This window comes from Dufourea novaeangliae, unplaced genomic scaffold (assembly GCF_001272555.1).
Source record: "Dufourea novaeangliae isolate 0120121106 unplaced genomic scaffold, ASM127255v1 scaffold208, whole genome shotgun sequence".
NCBI classification, from domain to species: domain Eukaryota; kingdom Metazoa; phylum Arthropoda; class Insecta; order Hymenoptera; family Halictidae; genus Dufourea; species Dufourea novaeangliae.
The window spans coordinates 1,776,747-1,802,654 of NW_015374114.1; the positions used below are offsets into that span (position 1 = coordinate 1,776,747).

A 25,908-nucleotide genomic window follows, 5' to 3' on the forward strand; every position below is an offset into this window, starting at 1 on the left:
CCTCTCGTCTCCTTTTTATTTTCCGCGCTCATCGTCGACGCCCATCGAGGAAGTTATTTTTAAAAGTCCAACGCTTTTCGCCTCCCTTTTTTAGTCGTCTCTCCTTTTTTCGGTCGAATCGAAGCGGCGAGCCTGCCTGCAGCGTGGCGTTCATTACGATCGATTATCGGGAATCCGGGCGACGTGCAAACTCGTTTTAAATAATCGAGCACCGAGTTTCGTGGTTCTCTATTTTTTCGACGCTCGGAGCCTTTTTATTTTTTGAGGGATATTCCCAGCCCTTTGTTTCTACAACTTTATCTTGCACGCTTATGGAATTGGAGACGGAAAAACCGTCGGTGTGCGGTTTTCTTCTTGATGGAATCTGTCCCGAAGGACTTCTTTCGATCGTAGAAATTAGAATTCAAACTCTAAGAATATCTATATATATATTACTACTATAATATTTTTGTGAATAACTTTTAACGCTCCTGACGAAAGTTGAGATTTTCACAAATAGAGACGCGAGCCCGTTGAACGATGAATTCTGTGAGGTGGAAGGAGTAAAAGGAAACGACCTCGAGGTATTGCAAGAATTCAGTAGAAAGAAAAGGGAAGACAATCGTTTCTGGAAAGAATACATTTCTGCTTGACGGTCTTAAATTCACGACAGCGTTGAATCTCAAAGAAGAACGAAAACTATTTCACCTCAACGACAAAATGTTTCTTTGGTAATTTTTAAATTATTTGTGAATGAAAGGGTTAAATTACTTCCCTTGTACCAAAACTGAACAACTGCATATAAACTCCAAAATTAACGTACACGTATCAGGATAGAAGTACTCTACAGGGATGCACTGTTCAAAGGTCCAAGACAGAAGTCGCGATAAAATCCACGACGGCGATAAATTCTCCATCGAGGTCGTTAAGGCCCCTAGCGAGGGACGTCCGTCTAGCAAAAACGACCGAAAGTTTATCGAATCGAATAGCTTCCCAGCAACCATTCATCCAGCCAGGGCTAATCTTTATTAACGATGCCGTCGGCGCGTAAACTGTTTGAAAGTGCGGCTGTGTTTAGCGCGGTTTAAGAATAGCGTAACGCCGCTGACGCGGTCATTTCGCCGCAATTGTCGGTGCAGTGGCCGTATTCGCGAAGAAAAAGAACGCACAACGATTATACCGCGACTACCGGATCCCAGATGACGTCAGAGATACACCTCGTCTTCGTCGATCTTCGTCGATCTTCGTCGATCGTCGTCGATCGTCGTTTCGAGCGCGTGAATCAACCGTGTGGTTCTTCGATTATTTTTGCTTCGATATATTTTGCCCCATAAAAGTTTTCGACGGCTCTTTCTAGAGAGCTACATGTCAATCATGCTTCCCCAGCGATCCTTCGCTTCGAGGTTTACACTATTCTTTTCTGGGATGGGTGGCTGTTCACTTGTCGACAATTGGAATATAGAGAATGTTGGTTTTTTGTGGAACGTGGGGAGCTTTGCTTGGATTTGGATTTGGATTTGGACTTGGATTTGTTTGCTGTTTTCTGAGTTACCCTCTTTTACATTCCTAGCGAGGTTTTCTACCTTTGAACCACTTGTCGACAATTGGAATATAGAAAATGATGGTAGTAACAATGAAAGTAATTATGTTCAAGTCAATACGTGAATGCTTATATGGTTACTATCGACAGACATAAACAAATGTATTTTATTATAATATAGTCCCAATGGTAAAAAATGTGGCGGTCAACGTGTTAAGCATTCGAGTTTATTGTTAGCTGGCGTGATGGGAACATAGGAATTCTGATCGTAGAAATAACTGTTGTCGAAAAGGTGACCCAGTAGTGTAGATAATTATATACATTTACGCTCTCCCTAGATTTCTCTACGGAAACAGGAACTGAATAAATGGTCCTTTTATCGAAGGTCTTATCAGATTAAAAATAATATGGAAACTCTTTGTCTGTATCACGCAGCCAGTTTCGCAGTTCAGTTGTGGAACTAACGGAACACACAGGACGATCTTGGAATTAATTGTATTATTCGCTATAATACAACGTCCTTACCGTTTACCCAAGCGGCAGATCGAAATGGCTCTAATACGACGAGCAGCTGGAAAGGTGAACATCCCCTCAAGCTTTAGAGGATATCAGTTTCATTGATCGTTTCGCATGAATCGCTCCATAGAGGGACTGCTGATGCAAGATTAATGCATCACGCTGCATTAGCTGCACTACTAAAATCGCTCTCAATAGAGAAAGCAACGATATATCGAGAACCTACAAACCGGAACAGAAACTACAGAAGACTAGAAAATTCGATAATCAGAAGGTTCCATTTAACCCTTTAACGCCCAGACCCTCGACTCGTTATTTGAAAATTATGAGAATGATATGTATGTTCAATCTTGTTATTTTGAAGCCAAAAATATCGATATTAAACAGACCTGTTTTTTCTAATTTTGTTCTTTTCTTGTACATTTCTAGAGGGCATATTTGACTTTTTCAACTGAAAACGTGCAGATCTACTTCATATCAGTGAAACTACAGATCATTGGAAACAAAAGTAAGATTAACTGGGCATTAAAGGGTTAAAAGAACACCGTTTTATCGACAGAACAAGCTCCCGTTTAATCGATAAACTGGGCTACTACGTTTCTCGTCAGACGACGTCTATCTTTAAGCATCTTCAACCACGTAAGGTACACACAAATCATCGTCGGCACCGTTTCCACTGCGTGACGTTCGTCGTCGCGACACAGTACGCCGCGTGTCGTCGCTTCCAAAGAGGCCGAAACACTTCGAGCCCGAGAGACGGTTCTGTCAAGCTGGGAACGAGGGAACGTTAAATAGGTTAATCGGTGGTTACGCGGGGCGAATCTTCGCCGTAAATATTCGCAGGCCAGTGGTACCCCGTGGACTCGGGTGTCAAAGGCGTCTGCCAATAATTATTCATCCGGTCCAACGGGCGAGATCGCTTAATGAACGCTCGCGATCATGCCAAATAGGACAAACGCGGTAGAGAGCTTCCTTCGCTTAAGAATCTGTCGATCATTCGCCGCGTTTCAACGTGGTGCTCGCACCCTCTTCAGACCAGTTTACATGTTCGAATATTTAGCCAAAACTGACTTCTGCATCGACATGTGCACATTACATTCGCGGAAAATAGCAAAAACCCTAATAGAAGAACATAATAATTCCTTCTGTAACCTTGATTTAAGGGTAGTATTAATAGGCTTCATATCTATAAACATTGAAATTTAAAAACCTATTAATATGCTATCAGTCAATAAAGTGTTAAGCGTGTGTAATAGAGCGTTATGATTTGTTTACAAAATAAAGTGTCTCCGCCAGGTCCGCCTACCACGTGCAAAACGAAAGAACAAAGGGCAAAGGTACGCGCAGCATTCCACCCGGTACGAAACTTCCACCCCATAATCACTTCATTTCCACTCAAGTTAGTCCAAGTACCATCCATGTCTTCCCCTGCCACAAGACTGCTGGTAGATCGACAAAGCGCGAGGGCAATCGCGTGTTTTCTTTTTTTTTTTTTATAGCCAAAGCTGGTTGAAGGAGCGTGCCGCGTTCACCGCCAAGCGATTTTCACGGGTATCTTGGCAGAGCCGATGCCTGCGGGCGATCACGAAGTCAAGCAAACAAACGAAAAGTTTAAGTAGAGGGGGGCAGGAACAGTCGCGCTTCTTCTCTCTCTCTCTCTCTCTCTCTCTCTCTCTCTCTCTCGCACCGCTCGTTATTTTTCTCTTCGACCCCCTGTGGCTACAGTTACCTTCCCCTCCAGGGTGGCGGCGGCACGAGAGAAAGAAGAAAACAAGGAGACCTTAAAGGGAGCAAGCGTGCCGAGAGTTCGCGCTAAGAATAGCGTATACGTGGTGAAGAGGGAGGAAGAGGCTTCCGCTCGAAAAATCTTCACGTATACATACAGTGGGTAAAACAAGTTTTCGCACACTCTTTGAAACGGAACGAATTTTTTAAAATTGCACCAAGTGACTTGATCTTTCTTTTTCTGAAGCTAGAAGGATTCAGTTTACTAAATAATGTGTCAACAAAATTTTCGAATCGCGAAAGAAATAATAGAGGTCCCTTTTTACAATCGTTTTATCTGAACTGAAATGAAAATTTAGTAAATACACTTTGAAGAATTATATTAGTTCTATACAAGATGAAACTTTTATTGAAATCGGTTGATACAGATACCAGCGACAGGCATCGAAAGATATACGTAACTTCAAATTTACTACAGTTGTAGGTCGAAAGTCGCGAAGAACTGCGATTTTCAACATTTTTAACCGTTTGTATCCCACAGCAACGCTAACAGATTTCGATGAAATTTTCAGCATGTATGGAACTAACATAAATTTAACCTCTTCGCACCGGTGGACGAGATGTCTCGCCACGTGATTTCGTTCAGGATATGTTTTCACGAGATCGTCCAAAGCATATCATGAACAAAATCACGTGGCGAGATATCTTGTCCACGGGTGCGAAGGGGTTAAGAAATGTATTTTTTAATTATTCATTACAGTCTCAGATAACAAAATTTTTAAAAAGCGACCTTTACTATTTTCTTAGCGATTCTTTTCAAACTTCACTTTCAAACTTCACAAGAAAAAGCTCAAGTCACTTGGCTCAATTTTAAAGAAGTCGTTCTGTTTTAAAGGGTGTGCGAATAATACTCTTTTTACCCACTGTACATACCATACACGCTGAAACGATGCGAGAACTGCACGCCACGAGCTTTAACAATTATACATGCTCCGTAGGCGTGTTTGCTGTTCCACGAAGACGAAGTTTCGCCAAGGGTTTCTAACCCAACCAGTCTGCAGGCAAAGCCATGGATCGAACCAAAGAAGGAGTTGGAGGCGTGTTTGGTCTGTGTTTGGCTAAGCCGTTTCGTAACGCAATTTCGGTATGGAACCCCCCCGGAGCTTCCAAGTGCCCGTTCGTTCGGTCGGCAGAGTCAGTTTATCGTTCTGAATAATTTGTATCGCGCGAAGAAACAAGCGAGCCTAGTTTCCGTTGATATTTCGAGACGGGTTTTCCATTTCTCAGGAACGGAGGGGACTAACGGGAGAGACCGACCTACACGGAGGAATAAAATCCTCATAAATTCACGGAAGTGCAAGACCTGGGTCCAACCGTTTTCCCATTTCTCTTGTATACTTGGGACAAGTACGCCCGCGGAAGAAACGGTACGCGAGAAACAACCCTCCGTCGAAAGCATCGCCAGCGAAAGACGAATGAACCACAGCGCAACCGGCTGAAGTTTTCGAGGCGATTAATTTGTAACAGTGAGCTGTGGTTATAGACCGAATAAATACTATTTCAACGACACGATGTTGCTCGTTGTTATTGCGATATTTGGACGGGCTTCGTGAATCAAAACAGTGAATAAACTAAAATATATTTAACTGAATATAAGACGCTATGCCTAAGAATATACGACAAATAACATTATTTTTACCACAACGTACATACCTAACACTGTCAATAGTAGTGAAGTTTTAAGATGAACGAACAATTACAAAGGACACGGAAGACAGCAACACTTCAGTAAGCACACGTCTATCACGATCAACGTTTGTCGATAAACTGATGGAAATGGCGGCGAAATATACCTCAGTACCGTGGAAAGATGGAAAAACGATAGTAGATCCCTGTTTTACTCAGGTACCTGGTTTTGGGCGGGTCACCTCTACCTTTGTCAATACAGTATCTTGTGTTATTACTAAATTGCGGATATTTATGCTTTTATAGCACTCCTTAACTTAAAAAATACAATAAAAAAAATTTAATAAAGCTTAACACTATTTATGTATTATTACTAACACAGTAAATCCTCTGATACAACATTTTTAAATATTAGTACCAGAAATTGTGAGTTTGCATAAACTTCCGCCGTCTAGTTATCAGTTCCCTTTCCCATTACTTCCATATAAGCGTCAACACTGTTTCGAAGCACTCTATATTTCCATCTCACGAATGTGAAAATGGAAATACCAAACTATGTACGTGCTGAAAGACAATACTGAAGACTGAAGTGGCCGAACGAAATATCGAAAGTATCGCGACTGTTAATACCCACTTGTTATTTCCACGGGAACAGAAGGACCAAAGTATAAAAAGAACCTCGCCTGGAAAGAAACGAGAACGTGTGAAGGGATGGTGGTGGTGGGACCGAACGGCGAGCGTTATTGGTTTCGCGTACTATAAAAATTATTTAAGCTCTTCTCCATCCCGCAACTCGGGCCGCTTGCGTCACAGGCCGGGATGCTCCGAGAAGACTTAACTGCCGCGGGTAGAGACGCGAGTCGATAATCGTAAAGCACTTAATCGTAAAAACACGTTCCATCGGAGCCACGCGTTTACGAGCGTCGCGTCTAAAAATTGCATCCATCGAGCCCCTACGAAGAAGCTCGAAAAAAAAGTTTCCTCGGCGAGAAGCCGTTCCTGGAATAATATTCCGAAAAAGTTAACGGCACGCTCGCTAAATTACTTTTGTGCCCGCAACCGTCCTCGTTTCGACGCCGAAAGAGTGGACCAAAAAAAATCGCGTCCACCGTGCAACAACGCACGATTTTTCTCGTCTGTCTGCCTGCCTTTTCGACCGTATTCAACTTTGATTCGTCCGTCTCCCCACCCCTCCAGCCACTGAATCGCGATATTGCGCTCGTTTTTCAATTTCGTCGAGTTAGAACACCCGGAGAGATGTCCGTTGACGAGTGCAAGGGGGCGCGAAAGCGTACATAAACGAGGTAACGTGAAATTCTCGACGACGACCGTGGAATGGGTTTTTGAATTCAAGAGACTTTTACGGCGTTTTGTCTGGTGTCGGTGTTATTAGAACCGAACTGAAAATGTTTACGTGTTCGTAGCGTCAATCTAAGTTACGGACTGTAGTAAAATATATATTTTACAGTGAAAGGTTCAATTCAGTAAATGTATACATTTCCTAGTCGATGTATGTACTTACTAATCTGGTTACTAAATGTATTCACAAGGAACAACGTATATACTTTTACTAGTAAATGTATACATTTACATTTCTGATTTAGTCAAAGTATACACAAACTGTGTATTAAAGAGTGTATTCAATAAAAGTATAACCTAACCTAACCTAACCTATGTTCTTATATTTGTTAAATAAAAACAACAAATTTTCTTAAAAAAAGGTCCCTAAATTATCATTTAAAGTGTTAAGTTTTCAGTTTTCATTTTTGTTCGTTAAATATACCTATATAATAATAATAATAATAATAATAATAATAATAATAATAATAGACCTTGCACACTCATCATTGTATCCAACGCCATGAAAGCTCTATCATTATTGTTATTTCATTTTCTTGTATAATGATACGTTTACCAGTTCAAAGCAAGTCCTTTCTCTCTCTCACCCCTTCCCATCGACTTCTTTTTCCGGCCACAGATCACCCAACGAGTTTCTGGTCTCGAGAAGCGAATTTAGAGTCCATCGAGCGGATAAAAAGTAACAGAGCGGCCGTGGTTTTTCGAGCAGCCAAGATTTATACGCTGACGCGGCGGTCCGCTCGGTCGAAGTTCCGACAGAAAATCCAGAGTTTGTTTCACGACGAGAAGTTCGCGGGGAAGGTGGACGGTTTACTTACGGAAGCTCCCTCTCAAATATTTGTTTACCATTAGCCCGGCTGATCTTGGGTTGGCTCGTGTAGAATCGATCCTCGGGGGAACGGGATCGGAAGCAAAAACCGGGGAGAGCCTCCTTCGGCAGCGACTGCGTGGCTGACTTCGACGTGTTTCGCTTTGAATTCTATTTATTTGCGTACAGCCGCTACCGTCCAACGTTTCGTTTGCATTTCCATCCACGTCCGCGACGTTTCCGCGATAAGCCGGCTCCACGACACGACACGCTTCCTTCGCGAGTTCCGACGCTTTCGCATTAATTAGCTTCGATTACCTTTAATCGATTCTCGGCGTTCTTTCAGTAGTCTGTGGAACTGTTCAGCTCGAGTAGATTCAGACGTTACAGTCTAGACAAGACGTGAAAACTGTCGTCTATGGAAATCCAAGTCGAAAACGGAAGTGATAAGTTGTCGATTCCTTGGAAATCATAGAGCTGATTTTTGCTGTAATTAGATGGAACAATTCATGTCTAGAACATGTTCAATTATATTGAATTACGAAGGAAATTGGGTCAAGTGCACGAAGTAGATTAAGTCGTTTCAATCCAGACAACGAGGTCATATTTATCCGAAATATTCCATCGAGAATAGATGAAACGGTTCTCCCAATTAGCTGTATTTCGATCGAAATTTCATGCGGAATGTCGGAAGAAGATTGAACCGTGACAGGTCGGACAAACAGTTCGCAGACATTTCACTCGACGAGTTTCAAGTAAATACCAGCCATTACAGGTCACAGAACCGATCTATAACACCACTCTATAGCACTGCAAACCTAACGCTACGCCAAATAATCTCTACATTATTCGTTAATCATACAAAAATATTGTGCAAAGAATTTTAAGTGAATTCGGCATTCACAAGTCAGACAATCGATCCATAGTAACGCTCTAAAGTATTCCAACTTCAATGTTAATTATCATACAATGTCCCTAATGACTCTTATGTAAGATATTTCAAGCTTCTATATGTATACACTGTTGCACTAACAACGCGAATTGACACTTTGCTAACAAGAAGGTTGTTGTGTTTGCAAATACACAACCTTAGGTGTTCTAAAAATATTTAGAAACTACTACTTAACTGTTATTTGTCAAATTTTACATATAGAAAAAACGATTTTTCCCCTGTTTTTACTATTTTACTTCTTATTTAAGAAAAACGTGTTACTACGTCAAACGCTTTCAGCTTCTGCTTTTGAAAAGACGTACTTCTACGTCATCCAACATCAAAGTATTAATAAGAGTACCACAGCCATATTAAATACAAAATTCCTTTTCTATTTCCTTACCACGCACGATATATCGACGCTTTTCCAGAAACGAAACGAACCTTCGACAAAACGATTTCAAAGGACTACAACAGAACAAAAGAGGACACGTCGGTGTCCGAAACCACAGATCAGTAAGATCCTGGACCATGAATATATGTAGATACGATCTATCTGCATTGCAGATTTCACCAAAAAGAGAAAGAAAGCGAACTCCGATTTCCGAGCTGCAGAATCGCCGTCAAAGCCCGTCTTCGGACGCCTTCTAATTTGCAAGAACTTCTACACCGATCTCCGACTCGGCGAAACTCCCGCCCAATTTACACAACCCGTGGTTATTCCCGTTTCATTCGACCTATGTCCACAAAGCCTCCATAGATCCTACGATTCCACTTACCAAAACGAGCTGTCAGAATCGAAAACCAACAAAACTAGAAGGAAAAACGTTCGTCGCAAGAATCACCACAAAAAAAGAAACCCAAACACACACAGGACCAACTGTCCAAGATATTCACGTTACTATTGGGGGAATATGTTTCACGTTCCAGGCAACCTGTGCCCGTTTCATGCTAGATCTCGAAGAAACAACCGCTATGAATCAGAGTTCGCGAGGTCAGAAGGCTCCTGACCACGATCATACTGCTCTCTCTAGCCACTTTATTCGGCCAGCTGTCCCAGTCTCTCCTTCTCTCTCTCTCGTTGTGCACGGGATAGTGGTAATGAACTGAGGGTAGCCGCTGGCCGTCAGCCAAAGAAAATTCGTGCTAGAGCTTCGAGAACCGGTCTCTCGGACGCAAAAGACACCGAACGCTACGCTGGAGCCGTTTTCGCAATTGCGCCACGTCTGGGCGGCTCGACTTTCGAGGGACGAGTTTCGAATACACCTACATCAAGTGTTGCACGCAAAGGGGAACAGAGGGTGCCCTCGCCGACCCGGGACACACCTTTAGGGACAACGGAATCGGAGACACTGTACTTTAATCGTGAACAAAGAGCACCTTCGTGTTCGCTGGACACGCTGGTCTGAGCTTTATGGCTCGAAAGTACGTTTTGTTTGGAGATCGAAATATAGTGATACCGTTCATCTGCTGTGAAAACGACATAACTGAAAAATCAGGATTTTAAGGCAAACTACTATATAATTTTGTATGAACGTTATATTAAAGTAACTGTCTTGACAATTTTTGCGTACTATTTAATATCGTAGTATAACTTCAAAACAGGACCAACAGCCTCTTTAACTAAACGCATATATTTTCGACGATTTATGACTTGACACACGAAGCAAAGTATGTCTGGTTACGTACGGTCGTTTTCACAGTGGCAGTCAACGTGTTTAAGAGATATACACCGTTCACAATCATTATATGTAGAAACTCTGAGAATGGGTTCTGATAATTTTTTCTTCAACACGATTAGACAGAGTGACGGTCGAAACTTTCGAATTCACGAGTCACACAAGTTTAGTTAGTCGCACGGAAAAGAAATCATCACGTACAAACCTAATCTAACTCAATATCGATCTCGAGTAACTTGGATTCGATTGTGATTACAGGGAATGTAAAAGAGGGACTAAAACACACACGGCAAAGGTCGTATTCCTTCCACCAGCAAATTGGAGGGGAAATGTGGAAGCGTTCGAGAGGAGCCGAAGGCGGGTACGTGCTCGGCCTCGGTGGTTTAATGGGCGCCTCGCGATCGAATTGACCAGTTTAGCGAATCGACTGTGATTCACTACGTTTAAAGACCTCTCGCCGAGCAACCGGGAATCGTGCACGTCATTAGAGTTCACGATAGCCGGGGCCACTCGACGGTAGACGCTTTGATCCTGGCTAATAAAATGCCGTCCCGTCCACCCACGATTAAAAATAACCCTGCGGAACCACCGAGAATAATTCCGACGCCGGACCGGCTCCGTTCGACGATCGCGTGTGTTTTTCTTTTCGATTTTTTTCTTTTTTTTTAGATTCAGGAGAAGCCCGACACCTCTGTTTCTCGGAGTAAATAGGAAACGACGCTTGTGCATCGATTCCTCGAAGATGGAACAGCGATCACGACCCCTCACCTGGTTCGATTCTAAAAGAGGCTCCCTGGAACGTGAAAATAGAAAACAACAAGTCGCACCAGTGCAACCTGGAGGAATATTGCGACGAGAGGCGACGATAATAAATCGCCGTGAATTTTATTTACGTGGTCCCACCTCTGTGTCCGACAAGCGCTAAATCGGGAGAATGGGTAAAGACGAAGACGAAGCTCGAGAAAGCTGTAACCCTTTTAATGTTTATATTCAGTTTATTCGTCATGAAAAGATGCCCTTGCTTTACAAGATCAAATCCTCGGATAATTTTTAAAGAGAAAGCAAAATTAAAGAGAGGTGTCGAGTCTTTTTGCGAGAAAAAAGGAAAATTCCCCGCGCCACCTCGAAAGTTTCCCGCGGCATGGCCTTGGGGCCGAGCAACCCGCTTCCAAAGACAACATCCAACAATATCCATATCCACTCTACCAGAATAAAGTGAACAGCCCATGGCGCGAATAGTGACACTGTTATTTGTGGATAGATGAGCCATGTATATGCGTGTATGTGTGTACGCGATGAAACTGTCGAAAATATTTTGCAAGATGCCTATAGAAACCTGTCAGAAAACTGGCGGCCGCACACTTTTCCGACAACTTGTACACCCAGCAGGTTTAGAACATTTTCTACAACTTTTTCGTGGCCTTCCTTTCATAGATTTGGTATTTATTTCCAAAAAAAAAAAAATACAATCTAGTCTTGAACATATTTCTTGTCACTTTGCACATTTACGCCATTTCTCGAGCTGTTGGCGAATTCCCTTTCAAAAACATGATGACGGTTTTGAGTCAATAATTAATTGTAAGGGCCACGAATTAATTTTTACACCTAATAACTGTCTGGAAAAATTGCACGTTCACGATAACACGAAAGCATCTCCCCGATTATAGATAAAAAAATATGAACAGTTCGCCGCGAATGCTGAACGATCGTGATCCCTACAACGCGGATCCAGGCCACAGATTGCCCTCTATAAGGAAGTGAAAAAGAAACAGTTTGCTCACCCTCTGCGCCTTTCGCTTGTCCGCCCGCTGATTCTGGTGGTATATTCGACTGAAATTACTGACGATAACAGGCACCGGTAAAGCGATCACAAGGACACCGCTAAGGGAGCATACACCCCCCACGATTTTTCCCGCGATCGTTTTCGGAACCATGTCACCGTACCTGAAACAGACACGAAATTCATATTGTTAGTATGATTACTGTATGTGGGACAAGGTACAGATAACTCTATTTGCTGCTCCAATCGCTATAAAAACTTCCCCCTAGATCCCTAATTTGTACCCCCTAGATTCCTTCCTGAATTGTTTCACAACTCCGGTATATATCGCTAATAATACTGAATTGTTGGAAAATCAGTATCACGCGTTGAAGCTTGGAATTAGCAGGCGAAATATTGCTTGAAATAATTTCAAGAATAACACTATTTGCACCCCTTATGTGTATTTTAATAATACCATGGAATTGTTGGTAAATTAGTAGAAAATATTAAAGATTTAAATTATCAGGAGATATATCGCTTGAAATAATAGTGAAAGTGACATGCGTGTCAAAATGCTGATGGATGACGTTCCTGTCTCGGTCACGACGTGTCTGGCCACTGACGGCCCGCTTTCACTTACACTTCAATCCATTTCATCCTACGTACAATAACCTCTGAATCACTGTATACATTGTTTTAAGTTCTGATTACACGTCTATTCGTTATTTAAATATTGCTCAGAACAGATTTAAGAACCTTCAATTCCGTTAAAACTATTCTGATCACCAGTTAAATCTTACACTTTGCAATACAGTACAGACTATCGATATAATTTATAAAATCATGAAACTGTATATTCATTAAGTACAAAAACAAAGATTTCCGCCGGAATGCCACAAACAACCACCATGTTCTAGCGAATTCTTTCTCGCTCGCCGATTCGAATCGTCCCCCGACAGGTCCGCTTTAATTGAAAAATCCTGTACAGCCTCCGACAGCGTGGTTTGCATAATTTCATAGCTGTTTTACGGCCGCGAGTGCCCGCGATGAATCACCGCGCCGCGATTTATACGATAATTTGCATCGTAAATTTTCGCGTCGCCGCGCGCGAAACACGGAGAAGACAGCGGGAGAAGTATGAAAGTTAACGGGAGACCGCGCAAGGAAAGAGAAGAAAGACGAAGAAGAAAGGAGGGGAGTGCCATTCGAACGGAAATACTTTTAATTTCTCCGAGGTGGGAGGAGGGAAGGGCGCGTTAAACGAAATGAAAAGAAAGAAAAAAAGGGAGGAAAACGGCAAAGGAAAATTCACGACACCCCGGCAAGATTACGAGCGCGTTTCTTCTTCCTGTCGCAAACGCGCGATAAAACTTTTCTACGACTCCACGTGTACCGAAACGCGGTCGTCTTCGTCGTAGTATGCTTTCGACGACATTCCTCCCCGAGAGTTTGTACCTCCGCGAATTCACTTCGTGGAGTTTCATAAATTCTTCGCGGGTGAATTATATCCGAGGTTCGCGTATCTCGCGATTCCTCATCGGCCTTTCTCGTGTGTGCTTTTTGTTAAAAGTACTCCTCTGGTTGGGCTTAATCGGACTTCACTTTCAGAATTTATAATATTATAATAATCTACTATACAGGGTGGGCCACGAAACATGATCAGCTTAAATTATTTTACTGCTGTGTATTCGAGCGAAAAATTGTAAGAGAAACTGAACTCTCCGAGTAGAGTGAATCGATCTTGAAATCTCATTATAGAAAAATTTTAATAAAATGATCAGTAACACTAGATCGTCGTGTATAAATTACAATATAGCTGAGCACAAACGCCACGACCACCTGACGTGGGTCTAGAACGAGATGTCTGACCGTGACGCCTTATTCCACTGAAAGTGGAAAGCCGATTCATTCAAGACAGCTGACATGGGGACGCGACACTGGTATTCAAACGGAACATTCTCGTGAAATACCGAATAAATATTCGTCACGAACTTGTTATTCACAAAGTGTGGCTACGACAAAAGATCTTTTCATTTCGTACAATACAAAGCAAACGTAATAAATACATGTAGCGTCTGAAAATAAGAGAAAATCTATTCGAACCTAGTTACATCGATCGCAACGTAATAAGAAATTAAAAAATCGAGAAAAGTTCAGCAGCACTTCGATGAAATTATTGTAATTAATTGAATGTCTAGTAGAATTCTACGTAAAGTGAGACCAATAAAATTACCAATAAGATCGATTGAATAATGATCAATGGCCCGGCAACCATCCTGAAAAATTGTACGCCGCTCCTTCCATTTAAATAAAAGGAAGACAAATCGAAGGGCCTTGATCGACGTTCACGGAAGATGGGAGGAGAACGCCTTCTCAAGGGCTAACGTTTCACGTTCGAAAATAACAGGGGAGGAATAAAGGGCGGTTGTTCCGGCGCGTCGCTTGAAATGACTCGCGAAACTATGCATGGCCATTTTCCAAGGGAAGATACGATCGACCGTATCGTTCGCGGTCAGATGTCCGTGTTCCCAGGGAACAACGGGGCTCATTCATATTTCTCAAACAGGTGTGCAAGACAAACCACGAGGAAGCATATGCGATCTATATGTACATTCTGCGAGGAAATCCCTTATTCAAATCAGTCTGTAATCGTTCCGTGTGTTCCCATGCAAAATAAAGATACGAAAATTAATTCAATAGATAACAGATAATATTTCAAGATGAACTTATTCCTTAAATTCAAGAAATATTACATGTCTGAAAGAGTTATGGCCCTTGCTAAAAACATTTTATCGAGCCATAAATAACTTCCACCCACGGTGTAGAATATGCATTTTTTCAGATGAAAATGTGCCATACATTCTGGAACAGGTGGAAATCGTTGATTACTAATCATAGAAACTTCACGAGGGATTAATGGTAAGGCTAAAACTTAATCAATACAGTCATTCTTTATCTTTATGCTTCTGTGAGAAGAAAAGAGAGATGACATATAATTATCTGGCAACGAATGAAAAATGGCACTAAACGATTCCAAAACATTAAAATGAACTTGCGAATAATTTATATATCATTTAATATTCCACAACAATGCAACAAAATATTCCTTTGATAATTTTTGGACGATCTGTGACTTAAAAAGCGAAATAAAATCTGTCCGGCTACGTACGGCCTATTTCACTGTGTCAAAGTGTTAACAGCACCATAACAACTCGTCTCTAGTTTACAGATACCGTTTCGAATCTCCCGAGAAATCAGAAGTCTTCTCTCCCGTCCATGGAGTGAAAAATATCGTGACGTGTACACACCGTTTCACACGAGGTCCCTCGTAGAAGAACGTCGAAGTCACGGAATTACGATTTCCAACAAACAGGAAAAACGTCACGTTGCCGTGAGAGAAAGAGGGAGCTATCGCAAGTACCCGCGGAGCTTTTCGAGAGTTCAAAGTGTCGTTCGAATGCATAGGAACCGCTGCGGATAAATTCGACTGTCAAGAGTTCGCGGAAATTTATCGACGTTTCGCCGAACGGCGCGCTTTCCGTGACAGATGCAATCGACGTCGCGGGTTGGTTCCGATGGCGGTGAGATCAAAAAAGCGTTGCGCGACCTAAAACGAAAGAACGGGAAGGAAAATGAACCACGACGAATCAGGGGAAGTAGTCGAATGTAACCAATCATGGTCACGAGTTTCTATGCTTGCAATGCGCGTAATTTTATGGCGGACAGGTCCGATACTCCGGTCAGAATTGAAACGTATCGGGGGAATACTGCCGACCGACTTTCCCTCTGGTCGACAGGAAAAAAAAACAGACACGTATACACACGTACATTCTGTAGATACTCTGGGGACCTGGATTTTTTACGGTTTAACGAATATACTGGCCCCTTAAAAATTCCCTGTTTCCACCTTTTTTTCTCCCACCTGACAGCAGGGGAAAATATAGACCCGGCAAAGGCTGGAATTATTCGGTAATAGATTCGATATAGTAATTTATTTGAAATATCTTTTATCATAGTAAACTTGTTATATAGTATTTATATACTAAACTGATCAGGAACTGGGACCGTGACACGATACTACACAAATAGATATAAGAAGCATGACGCGTGGATTGAATTAGGTGCTAATAGGGAAATACATTCAACTGAACTAGAACGTTCACATGCATCCTTCATTTCCTAAAATACCAAATATAGATTCTCTCAAGGACAAATGTTCGAATAGCAAGGATTTCCACTCTACGTTTCCGATTCATTGTTACGCGAGGAATTACTCGATTTCACGGAGAATATAATCACGAAAACGGCACAGGTAAGCATTGAAAGGGTCAGGAAATGGGTGTTAGCGATGCATGGATGCAGTCCAGTTTCAGAGACGTCCATTCATCGAAGCAGAAATAAGGGGAGGGGGGCGAAATGGTGGAATCATTGAAACCGAGTCGGGCGATAGGAGGAGCGACGTGCATAGATTCCCGTGGTCATGGACGTGGACGTGTTTGCGCCGGCACGCATTAGTGGCCGGCGGTTTCCACGTAATTACGGCCGTTGCTGCGCGGAGGCCGCATATGTAGGCCGTTGCATTATTAAAAAGAGAAACGTGTGCGCTAATTGGCAACCGCCAGTGCCGCTGCCGCCGCCGTTGCGGCTCGTTACCAACACTTTGCGAGAGGATCAAGGAATTCGCGGCGGTGCTGGATACGCCGAACCACTCGAGTAACGAGGTCCGAGCGATGCTGAAAAGAAAGGAAAGAAACGTGGGAATGAAAGGATAACCGTATTCGTTACTTCCTTACCGGACCGGAGGGAAAACATTCGTCTTTGACGGTTTAAAGTTGACCAGTTTTCCAATTGAGAGCTCCCACTATGACTCATTAGTACGATGTTAACGAAAAAGACATTCTGTTCGATTCGTCCTTAACACTTTGACTGTCACGACGCCTAAATATATGCACATTGCAAGAAGGGCTGGATTGATTAAATACAGGTTGACAATTTTCTGTACAATTAATATCGCAATATAATTTCAAACAAGACTAACAGCCTGTATTAACTGAACGCATTTATAACATATTAACTAAACGATTTACGACTATGAAAAACGAAATAAAGTGCGTCTCCTTACGTACGGCATTTTTCCATGTGGAAGTCAACGTGTTAACTTTCGAAAGACGGAACAGACGGTCACTTCTGACCCGTATCGAAATCTCCTGTGAACGTTTCATCGAAAGTTTTCGCCTGAGTTTTATCGTTTACTTAAAGTTTAGGTCTCAAGTGACCCTTTAGGTCGTCATCGTAGGGTTGAGTAGAGAATCAATGGGAATTAAATAATACTGAGTTTAACTAAAAACACGAAAATTCGTTTACTACTTATTGCACATAGTATGAACCATTCCCGATTCTACGGAGAAGATCCTTCAATCTTTACTCTCCTCCCCATGCTACATTCCATTTCTACCAACAATAGTATACTATACAGTAGAATGTATAAAATAAAGACCATCGAGAAGACAGAAGTACTGCTATGGAAATGCATTCCCAAACTCTGAAGCTCGTTTATATTCGGCAAACTTGCCCTTCCCGCCAGTAGAATGATATCGTCACGGTCAGCCCAAGGAGTCTCCACTTCAGGGCTGTTTCCCGAAACTTCCAAGGTACCAATCGAATCGATCGCGAAATGATGGTCAGGTCCGAGCTCTCGCGCGGACAATGTGGGTTAATTGGTCGAATCGTGTGGAGGGAACAGGGTATGATCGTCTTCGCTGAAGGCTGAATGTTCGACGGGACTAGGAAAATCCAGACCATCGACGTGTTCCAGCGATGTATTCCGAATTTGTTGACGGCACACGCCGGCATCCGGTTCTCCCCTGGGATGATGTAGAACGGGACGTCGTGCGCATCCCGGAAGAGACCCACGAAACTGCGACATAATTCGATAAGCGGTGCCCCGAACCTGGTCGAGGGCGACGAGGATCGAGAGAGATTGCCCCGCTGGCGATGTTCCATATTACGGTACCAGAGAGGAGCGCTCGCTTTCGGACGACCACTTAGAAAATATAGGCGGCAACAAGGTAGCCCCAGCAAGAAACACGAGGAACCGGGACCGAATTATCGCCACGGCAATGGATCCGATCCAGGATTTTGTGTTTTCTGCTTCGGCCACACGCGCGATCAGACCTCTTCCTGGATTTATCTATCAACTCGATCACGTGCGGATCATGTTACGTCGCTTCCAGCCGTTTTTTGGCTGATGTTCTCGCTACTTTCTTTCGCCACGCTGTCGCATCCTTGATCACAATCGATGGATCTCTTGGCGTGGAGCGGTACCACGAATACAATTTAGCTGGAAAATTATTCAGTCAAGCGCCCAGTGGTGGGGATGACGTCTGAGCACTCAGTGCCGAAGAGCCTTCGAGCACTCATCGATGATTTACTGTAATGTAAGTCTGTTGAGCCAAACAAAAATCTTCCGTCCAAAATGTAAGCTTCGCTCGGTAAACTTTATCGTGGGGACATTAAACTTCCGTTTAATTAGGCAAAGTTTACGTCCATTTTATTCTTCCTACGACAGCAGAATGCATATATCTCTTTCTCTCTTAGAGCCCCGTAAAAATGAAACTAATCCAGCGATGCCCCCGGAACGAGATTCGCCGTCATCGAGAGGGGCGGAGCCAAAACATCGCGTCGCTCGCAAACGCGATTACTTCGGGGGACTGGGAAGGGGTAGACAGTGTTCCCAGGGGATTAGTCGTAACGCGAGGAGTCCCGTGCTACTGTAGACTCCACGCCGGCATGCATTAAAACCCGTCCCCGGAAATGACTTAACGAACTTCCGAAAGACGATCGCGCCGCTGAGTAATTCGCTTAAAATGAGTTTTGCGCGGCTCCCCCGCTACGAACTTCCGTTGCCACGTCTGATACGTTTCCCGTCAATTTCGATCCGTAGGAATTTCATTAAACCTCGATTAACAAACGAGGTCTTCAGGAGGACCACTCTTCGATCTAGAAATATATTTGTAGGTAGGTGAACCTGCGTATAGGAGAGGAAATATACGTTTTTTCGAGCTGGAAAGCTCTGAAATCTTCTCGATGGATTTGCAACAACTTCGTTTAAAACTCACTCTATCTGTCTCTCTCGATCCTATTTCACGAGTATACATATATATATATAATATGGCGTCCGTTGAATTCAGAAAGACGGATATTCTGATAGAAAAAAACTCTTTCGTATATGGAGCGAAGGCACTCCTTGACTCATCTTGTCAGTCGGATTATACATATATAGAGATTCCATTAACAGAGCTTCGCCCTATATTTCCGTGAGAAACTTGCTTCACACCGTGCTCTTGGATTTGAGATTCGTTTTAATACTTTTCCTCGTGCAACATCTTTCTTGGAGCACGTGTTGGTCGAAATTTGTCAGTGTTGGACCGGTTGTCGGACGGTGATGTGTTTCACCCCGAAATGGGACCGCCTTCTATTTCGGTGAACTGCTCTTCTTTCTCCACCTGTTTCGCTCTTGTCGCCGATCTCTTCGTTCCGACGACAGATCTGTTTATAAACGATCCGTCACACGGTAATAAATAAAACAACATAAGACGATAAAAGATAATAGAAATGATATTTCAAATTGTAGAACTAAACCATTACTCCGATCTAACTATGTTTAACACGTTGACTGCCACAGTGAAAAATTCCGTATGTAGCCAGACACGCCATACAGTAAATCCTCATTGAGTATTCCTAATTCCCAGGCTCCTTGACACTGAACATTAAATATTTCATAAACTAATGGCGATACGCAGCTAAAACAAGTATCATTGATTTCAGAATTCCAAGCTCTATCATTGTGCTAAACCTCATTAAAACATCAGCGTTACACCTGAGGATCTCTCCTTTTCAGTGCTGAGGAGCCTTCGAACAATCATTAAGAATTTACTGTATTTCGCTTTTTAAGTCAAACATCGTCGAAAATATATACGTTTAGTTAATGGAAGCTGGTGGTTTTACTTTAAATTATGCTACAATATTAATTTCACTATATTTTTTGTACTTAAATAATCCAGCTTCTCTAGAATGTACGTATCACTCGTGTTTAGGTGACGTAGTGGTGAAATTGTTAAAAGATGAGAAAATACCCGTAGAGTTTGCAGTAATGGTGGATCGAACGGAAACGAACACGGTCAATCGGTGTTCATAGATAACGAGAGTGTCAACGGTCGATTCTTCCGTTTCCTGGTTCGTAACATCGCGACGATTACGAGGCGCTCTGCGTTCTCGCCGTTGTCACGGTGAGAACGGAGCTTTATTTTCGGACGACAACGTTAACTGTCCGCGGCGAATCTGGAAAGCGGGTGTGTTCTTGTCTTTTAATAGCTCCGTTGCAATCCCGGTGGCCACCAGGAGTCTGGCTTCGACGCTTGCCCAGGAGCTCGGATAACAAGACCCGTGGCGACGGTCACCGAACGATCGTTCCTCTGAATTATACGCGATTCGGACGGCGAGAAGAACGTTTTCCGCATGGATTTGTCGGGAAGTATTGGATGGGATTTTTTGTCCGCCGTGATTCAACGACAAAACGGAGAATTTGTATACGAGAGGCCGTTGACAAATTGCCAAGAAGATGAAATATGGCCGCGGGAAATGGGAGCAATTTTACGCCGTGCTGATGTTAAGCACGGATTAAATGGAGAACACGTTGGAACGATTGAATTGTACCTGGCACGTGGAGAACGGACTATGTATTTATTAGCAGCAATGGGCGTCAAGTAATATCGAAGCCCAAGAATTTCATCGAACAAAAGCTCGCTGTCTGCGCGTAATCAAAGCTTCCGCAGAAGATATCGTAGAATACTTTCGACGATAAAAGGGGGGAGGGGGGAGCACTATTGCTTTCTCTCGAGGATGGGCTCCCGATATATTCACAGTCGCGTCTGAAATTTTTCGCCCATCACTAGTTGCAACACGCTTTCGCCCGAGCATCGTACGTGGACAAAGCTCGAGGAGAGCAATCGCGGAGAGCGACACTTTTTATCGAGCGCGAATCGTATTATCAAACGTGCTGGTGGCCAGCAACGAGAAGGAAATACTTGGTCCTCCGATCGATTCTCATCTTCCCCACCCCCTGCTACCTATACATCCACCCCGTCCCCTGCATTGGCCGCTCTTTCCCTCCCGTTGAAATAAATTCGAATCCATTACATTCGATCCTCGTTAACCCAGACCGCGAGAAGGAAAAAGAAAGAGAAAAATAGAGAGCAAGAGAGGGAGATCGTGTATAAATGGTTCTTTAACAAATTCCACGCTTCCAGCCGCGTCTGGCCCCTACAATAAGGGGTTTAATTGGGGGCTCGTGAGTCTTTATCTCGACGAAATTTTCATCGAACCGATTGTACACCTGTGAAACTCATGGTAGAGAGATATTTGGAACACGAGAAAACTCTTTAGAGAAAATTGAATGACACGAGGGGGTTAATTAACGGGCCATGTCGTATTTTTTTAACGTTATTATGTGAAGAGATACGATGGCATTTTGGTTTTTTAATGGAATTCTATTTAAAAAACCAAATTTGACCTCTCTAACTCTTAATTACCCGTGAATAAACAGTTTTCTTGTATTTCAAATAGTTTAGGAAATAGTGGACTGTGTTCTGTTTATGCGAACACCTTGTAGATGAACAAGACTCATCGATCTTCACGGCTTGGTAGAATAATAACGATCGACGAAGATGGCTCGATCACTCGAGACGAGCTGGATTATTTACGATCGACGCTCGATCGACGGGAGTCGGCTTTTAGGCGAGCTTGACGCGCATTTAAGCGGCAAGTATTCGCGGCTACCGTCAAGGCGTGGTTCTCTAAACATAGATTTCTAATCCGTACACCATTCCCCCGCTAGATTCTAAACTCGTTGTCGTCGCGTGTCCCGGCGGACAGCAGCCATGTGAGATCCGTTCGCGGGGAACGTTCTCCTTGAACTCGGTGTCTGATCGTGTCCGCACCATTTCTACTGCTCTTGGAATCTATAAAGGGAGCTTTTGATTTCGTTGCCTTGTGGTTAAAAATGTCACAAGGATGAGATGAATTTCTTCTTCACCAATTCAACCACGAATGAAAAAGGAGGTTGTTGATGTCAAAACTTTTAGTAACAATAAATTCATTCAACAAACAATAACTCCAACAACAAATCTAACACAATTAAATTTAATTGCAGTTTCTGAACGTTAGTCCATAAAAATCTACGTTTTTATGTTTCGCATTAAAACTATCCGTATAATCTTTACTAGCCCGTCGATTTCGCCTTTTAATAACCTAGCAATATCTGTCGCGGTTGAATCATCCCAGTGATCGTAAAGTTCACAGTTTTCGATCAATGATTCGTTCATGAAAAGGGATCTGGTATTATAAAAATATCTTCGATGTTCCAGGGAAGGCGAGTTCCATTGAAAAGAATTTTCGCCGATCTCCGCGACTAACGGAGAGGGAATAAAAGAAAGTAGGGTGGTATTAAACAGATTACTGAGGATCAACGAGCGTTCAGTTGGGACTTAATGAGACCGTCAGATAAAAGGAATGATCAATTGTTTCGCGTTGAACAATGGAAAAAATATTTCTCTTGTCCGAGCCAGGCTCGATAAATACAACACCGTTCCTCTTGGGAATTATCGTAAGTATTTATTCGCCGATTCACGAGAATTCAACTCCTGCCATGCCATTGCGACTATCCTCGATTCGATGGGGCGACCTTTCAGTTACTTAATAAACGAATAAATGCCGGAGGAGATCCAGGAATTCCGGAACTTTTGAACGGATGACATAAATGGAACCTACATAATTTCGTTAAATGTCCTTGGAAAACGTCTTTCAACGCACAATAAAATAAAGGTTCCAATAAAGTTTCACGCTATTTATGTATTATTGATAAGAATAATTTATTATTAATATAGTAAAGGCTCTAGTGCAGAATTCAAAATTCTGTCTCATTTTCATTTTAAACTAGCGGTATATCGAAAATTATGAATTTGCATAAACTTCCGTAGTTTACTAATCACAGTCCAATGGATGTGAACAACGATTCGATCGGATCGCAAAAAGTTCGGCGCAAGTCCGGGTCGGAGATTGACCATGAAAAAGTTTGAAGCGCTTTTAGTGTCACGTAAAGAACGGTCTCGTGACCATCCTGATTCCTGTTTTCGGCCCCCGTATTCTCGGACCCGGCCGCAATGCCAGCTATTCCAGGCCGTCACTTAGCTGCGAATGCTTCCATTCCGCAGGGAAGATATTTTCTTCGCCCCCGGGCAGGACGACGTTACTGTCGCCGAAATATTCCGGGAATTGCGGTTTTTAACGTCTCCGGAAACGGACGTTCACTGCTTACAATGGAATTCTTCTCGATGAAATATTAGTTAAAAATCGGTTCGAAATGAGAATCGAATCGAAAAGTGTTTTGAATCGTACTTTAATGGTATCGAGTGCTCTAAAAACGAGGATAAAAAATATTCCAAAAATATTTTGTTTACATAGCGAAACCAAGGTCACATTGGTTAACATAAATAGGACCGAATGTTTTTTTTTCATGAGACTGTAGGAGACTTCATAACGTAGTACTTTATGTAGGGAATACCGAGTTGCATCAAGTAGCGCATTAAAAAATATAAGATTCCATTTAAAAAAACAAAGTTGACCTTCATATGACCTCTACGCGTCCACACAGTGAAAAGTTACTGACATCAGAAGGTGTGCTCTCTGGTACTTCTGTTTGCAACATTTTTTAATATCGTCAATAGTTTCGGGGAGATTCAACTAGGTCGATTTAAATGGGGCACCCCGTATAATTGCAGCCGCGTAACAAGGAAGGTGGAGACGTAATCAGACTCGCTCCAGCCGGCGCAATAAATGAAAATCGAGGGAAGTTCGCGTCAGGTAATTCCACAAGAACAGATTAGAAATAATTGGAGGAGAGGTGTCTGGCGATGATCGGGCCGCGGTTCCTTGCAAGCCGCCGCGAGCGCAGCCTGGTCGAATTATAAGCGAGGCCGCGCGAACTTCTTGATTAATCGGATAGTAGAGACCCGGCAGCCGCGACGCCTGGGAAGACGAGCCTCGAACGCTGACGAGGACCGAACGAATCCCCCTAAAATCCCCCAATTTTCTCGCGACACCTTCCTATAATACCATCCAAGACCGTTCGTATTTGATCTTCATCCCTAATTGAAATCCAATTCCGTTGGAGTTCCGATTTGAGAAAATGTTATGGAAAGTCTTCACGAACGTTGGAACAGATTCGTTCTCATTCGAAAATTTCAAAGGTGATTCCACACGACAAGATATCGCGAGATGAAACGCAAGAGTATATGAAGTTAACCTCTAATCTCGTCACACGATTCTTCCTTGTATACTCACCATTTATTCCCAATACTATTTATCCAAAAAATCGTGTACCTTACTTCTGCCGATTAATCGTAGAAAGAAGAAGCCTGTCACGTCTTCCGCGGCGGTAGCTAAATTGATTAAAAGGATCGTCTGCACAGATTTAAATCAAACGGATTCCACTCCGAGGTTCTTCGAGAGACAAACACAGCTGGACGAGCGATAAAATTAAAATCAATGGGAGGGAACTCGAGCTAATCTTTCATCGATAAACAGCGATGGAGAAGAGCGATCGTCGTCGGGGCTATTCGGGTCACCGGTGACGAAGCGGTCGCAAAGTTAGCCGAAGGGCAGGTAGTAAACAGCAACCCTCTGGCGACAAGAAGGGTTTCACGGAAGACTGTTTACGCGATCCATCGATCGATCGAGGGGAGCCGGCGATCCATGCAAGAACATTCTACCCCGTGGATAAAGAAGATCGTCGAGAGATCTGATAGCTTTAACGCGCCTCTAATCGCGGACTGCCGCCGATAAAAAGTGGAAGGGGGTGGTATAACGAGGGTGGGAGAGGGCGAGAGGGGTGGTAGCAGCCTGAACCAGAGCTAGCTGGTCTTTCGTGCTCGCAGTGGCACACACAGCCTTCGCTATTTTTGCCGGGAATGCAAAACGCTATTTATAAGCGTCGTGAGCATTTGCATCGACGAATTCCTAGGACAATACCGCGATTATTAGTAATAATAATAATACCATGTCGCCTCTGCCTTGTCGATGGACACACAGAGTTTCGTGCATCTGTTCGAACGTGTTGAAAATCACGACGACACGGAAACCTTCACAGAGATCCGGAGTGATTTTCATTCTATTCTGAAGTGCGAACGAAGCTTCGAATGGGTGAATTTTGTTTTGTTAACCATTAGAGGAAAGTCTATTTTTAGGTTTCAAACTGTTTTCACTCTCAAATAACACAAGGATTTTTTCGGTCGTCGAATTCAAATTCCATTTGAGAGATTATGTTTCCAGAGTCAGAGTTCTCGTACAAAGTTGCTTCGCACAATGAATTACATACTATGACCTACATTTAATTTCCGTACACTTAGCGACTCACCCTAAATGGCACAAAGGGCTGTGCACACGACGTGCTAAAGTAAAGTTAGAGATCGTGGTAAATTTTTTCTTTTCTCCAGGAAACTCATTTTAATTTCCCTTTGGATGACGGGCCACGGGATCCTCGCGGTTCCACGCCTTTGTACGGTTAACGGCCGCTTTAACGACGGTGTAATAACCACGTTCGACGAGCCAGAATAATCATCGGAGGGCGCTGCTCGGAAAGTTGACGGGGTTGGGATTACGTGGCTGGGAATTCAAATGGAATCGCGAAGTCTCGTTCCGTCCCAGCATCGATTAACCCTATTCTCCGTCCCTCCCTCACGCCGCTTATCTCCGATCTACCCATCCCCCACCCCGTTGCTGTATATCTCTAAATTCCGTTATAATTCCCCGTGTATTCCCTGTCGCATAAATCGTACAAGCGGATAGATGGACGCGATCCCGACCGCT

General features: G+C 43.0%; 1 protein-coding gene across 3 annotated transcripts in view; it reads right to left on the bottom strand.

Moving 5' to 3' along the window:
* Positions 1 to 25,908, bottom strand: part of LOC107190959 (potassium voltage-gated channel protein Shal) — a 109,187-nt gene that overhangs the window by 52,553 nt on the left and 30,726 nt on the right. For all 3 annotated transcript variants that reach the window (XM_015579876.1, XM_015579874.1, XM_015579875.1), the window contains exon 2: positions 12,005 to 12,167. In XM_015579876.1, coding sequence (XP_015435362.1) covers positions 12,005 to 12,167 — 163 coding nt within the window. The remainder of the gene's footprint in view (positions 1 to 12,004; positions 12,168 to 25,908) is intronic.